The sequence below is a fragment of the Galeopterus variegatus genome, unplaced genomic scaffold, assembly GCF_000696425.1.
Source record: "Galeopterus variegatus unplaced genomic scaffold, G_variegatus-3.0.2 Scaffold5161, whole genome shotgun sequence".
Classification (NCBI taxonomy): domain Eukaryota; kingdom Metazoa; phylum Chordata; class Mammalia; order Dermoptera; family Cynocephalidae; genus Galeopterus; species Galeopterus variegatus.
The window spans coordinates 110,697-112,937 of NW_007731272.1; the positions used below are offsets into that span (position 1 = coordinate 110,697).

Genomic DNA, 2,241 nt, shown 5'->3' on the forward strand with positions numbered 1-2,241 from the left:
GTTCTATTACTTTTTTACTTTTATAGTCCATGTGATTTTGTTAATGTAGGTGATCATGTCATCTGTGAATTCCGTTTTTCTTCTTTCTCTCTGACCAGGATTCCTTTTATTTCCTTTTCTCACCCTTGAGTAGAAGTGTTCAGAGTGGACAGCTTTATCTTATTTTTGATCTTAGAAGACAATAATTTAGTCTTTCACCATTAAATGTTACTTGTGGGCTTTTTGCAAAAACCCTCTATTGGGTTAAAGAAGTTCCCTCTTATTCCTGGTTTGCTGAGTGAGACCTTTTATCAGGAATGGATGTGGGATTTTGCAATGCCTTTTCTTCTTCTTTTGAAATTTTCATATGATTTTTCATTTTTAGTCTGTTAATATGGTGAATCACATTAATATTCCAATTTTTAAGGTCAGCTGATAAGCAACTTTCATCTGTAAATTTAATTTCCCTGTGCTATGTGTATTCGTTTCCTATTAGTTCTGTAACAAATTACTATAAATTTAGTAGCTTAAAGCAACACAATTTATTCTTTTACAGTTCTGGAAGTCAGAAATCCAAAGTGAGTCTTAAAGGGCTAAAATCAAGACATCAGCAGAGTTGGTTCCTTCTGCAGGCTCCAGGGGAGTCTATGAGCAGCTTCTTCCAGCTCGTCTGTCCAGCTTCTTCCAAATCTGTCCAGCATTCCTTGGCTCCCAGCTACCTAACTCCAACCTCTGCTTCCTTAGTCAAAGCATCTTCTTTGCTTCCACTCCTCCTGCGTTCATGTAATAAGGACCCCTGTAAATACATTTTAAATGAAGATTTATCTCATCAGTTTTCTGGTTTTTAGCACAATTTTTTAAAAAACATTAGTTTTGTTCTACTTGAGCCTTTAACCATATCCTATAAAATGTCATATGTTATATTTACACTGTTCTATTTATTGTTCTTTTTTGAAATATTTATATTTTTAAAAATGTTCTCATCCAAATTGTATTGTGTTAAAAAAATGTGATAGATGTGGTAATATTTTTTGGAAAATTGTTGAGACCACCTTTGTGACCTGGTAATCACTAATTTTTATAAACGTTTACTTAATGCTTGAAAAGAATAAGTTTTTTGAGTTGGGCACAGGGTTCTATTAGGACTCTTAGATCAAGCCTGTCAATTGAGTTGGGCACAGGGTTCTATTAGGACTCTTAGATCAAGCCTGTCAATTTTTTTGTCTAAATTATTTGTTAATTGTATTGTCCTATTCTTTCATATACTTGTCTTTTTGTCTGCTTTTTCTATTGAATATTGACAATGATGTATGAAAATAGCCTACTGTTATCCACAACAATTTTAATTTTCACAATTTACTTTTGTAATTCTGTTTATTTTTCTATCATAAATTATGTGCATATGTATATACCTGTATGTAATACTCATATAGCTATGTAATACGTATACAAGTTCAGAATTTCCAGCAGGCTCTTTTCCTCCCAAAGCCCAGGCTGAGTTAGGCACTTTTTCTTTTAGTTTCTTTTGTTAGCAGAGATATCTTTTTCTAGTACATTATTTTACCTATAGTAGAGCCCTTTGAGGGCTCCAGGTTTATGCAGGGTCTCAGTTCCATTTTCCACCTTTAAAAGACCGAAAGCCTTCCCTTCAAGCTGCTCATTATGAGGAATGAAATAGTGAATTAAAATCCTCTCTGGAAAAAAAGACCTTCAATGCATGCTTTAAAGACCCTCCCTCAAGGTCCTCAACCACTGGCTGCAAAGACCAACCTCCATCTCCAGGAGAAGGGCTGATGACCAACCCAATTCTGCAGGCCACTGAGGCTCTGCCCACAGAAGCTGAAGCCAGCACAGCACTCATTGCAGTTGTTTTCATCATGGTCTTCCTCACCCTGCTCTCGGTTGTGATCTTGATCTTCTTTTACCTGCTCAAGAACAAACCTGCAGAAGGTGAGCCCAGAGCCGTTCTCCAGATGGAGAGTGACTCAGCCAAGGACAGAGAGAAGGAGGAATATTTCATCTAATCATTCCCAGCCCCAAGGAGCTTATTTCTGGTTCCAGTGCTAACACATTGTCTAATTTATTAGTGAAAGTTTTCTCTGAAGCCAGTGAGAAACACTGATTGATGGGGTCAAATCCAAGTTAACTTCCAGGACACAGGCTCAAATGCCAACATCACTGACTCTAGGGACCAGTGACACGGAGAAAGCTGCTTATGTCTTTATCTAGGCCTTCATAATAGAGTTGGTGTTTGTGGCTGAC

General features: G+C 37.0%; 1 protein-coding gene across 1 annotated transcript; it reads left to right on the plus strand.

The window, feature by feature from the left end:
* Window positions 1–1,757: 1,757 nt before the first annotated feature.
* Window positions 1,758–2,003, plus strand: LOC103604467 (small cell adhesion glycoprotein-like). Its single transcript, XM_008589025.1, has one exon. It carries the CDS (start codon window positions 1,773–1,775, stop codon window positions 2,001–2,003), a length of 231 nt encoding a protein of 76 aa, XP_008587247.1. The 5' UTR covers window positions 1,758–1,772.
* The last annotated feature ends 238 nt before the right edge of the window (window positions 2,004–2,241 follow it).

Excerpts from the sequence above, each read along its gene's own strand:
- LOC103604467 (XM_008589025.1), top strand. The coding sequence starts at position 1,773 with ATGACCAACCCAATTCTGCAGGCCACTGAGGCTCTGCCCACAGAAGCT.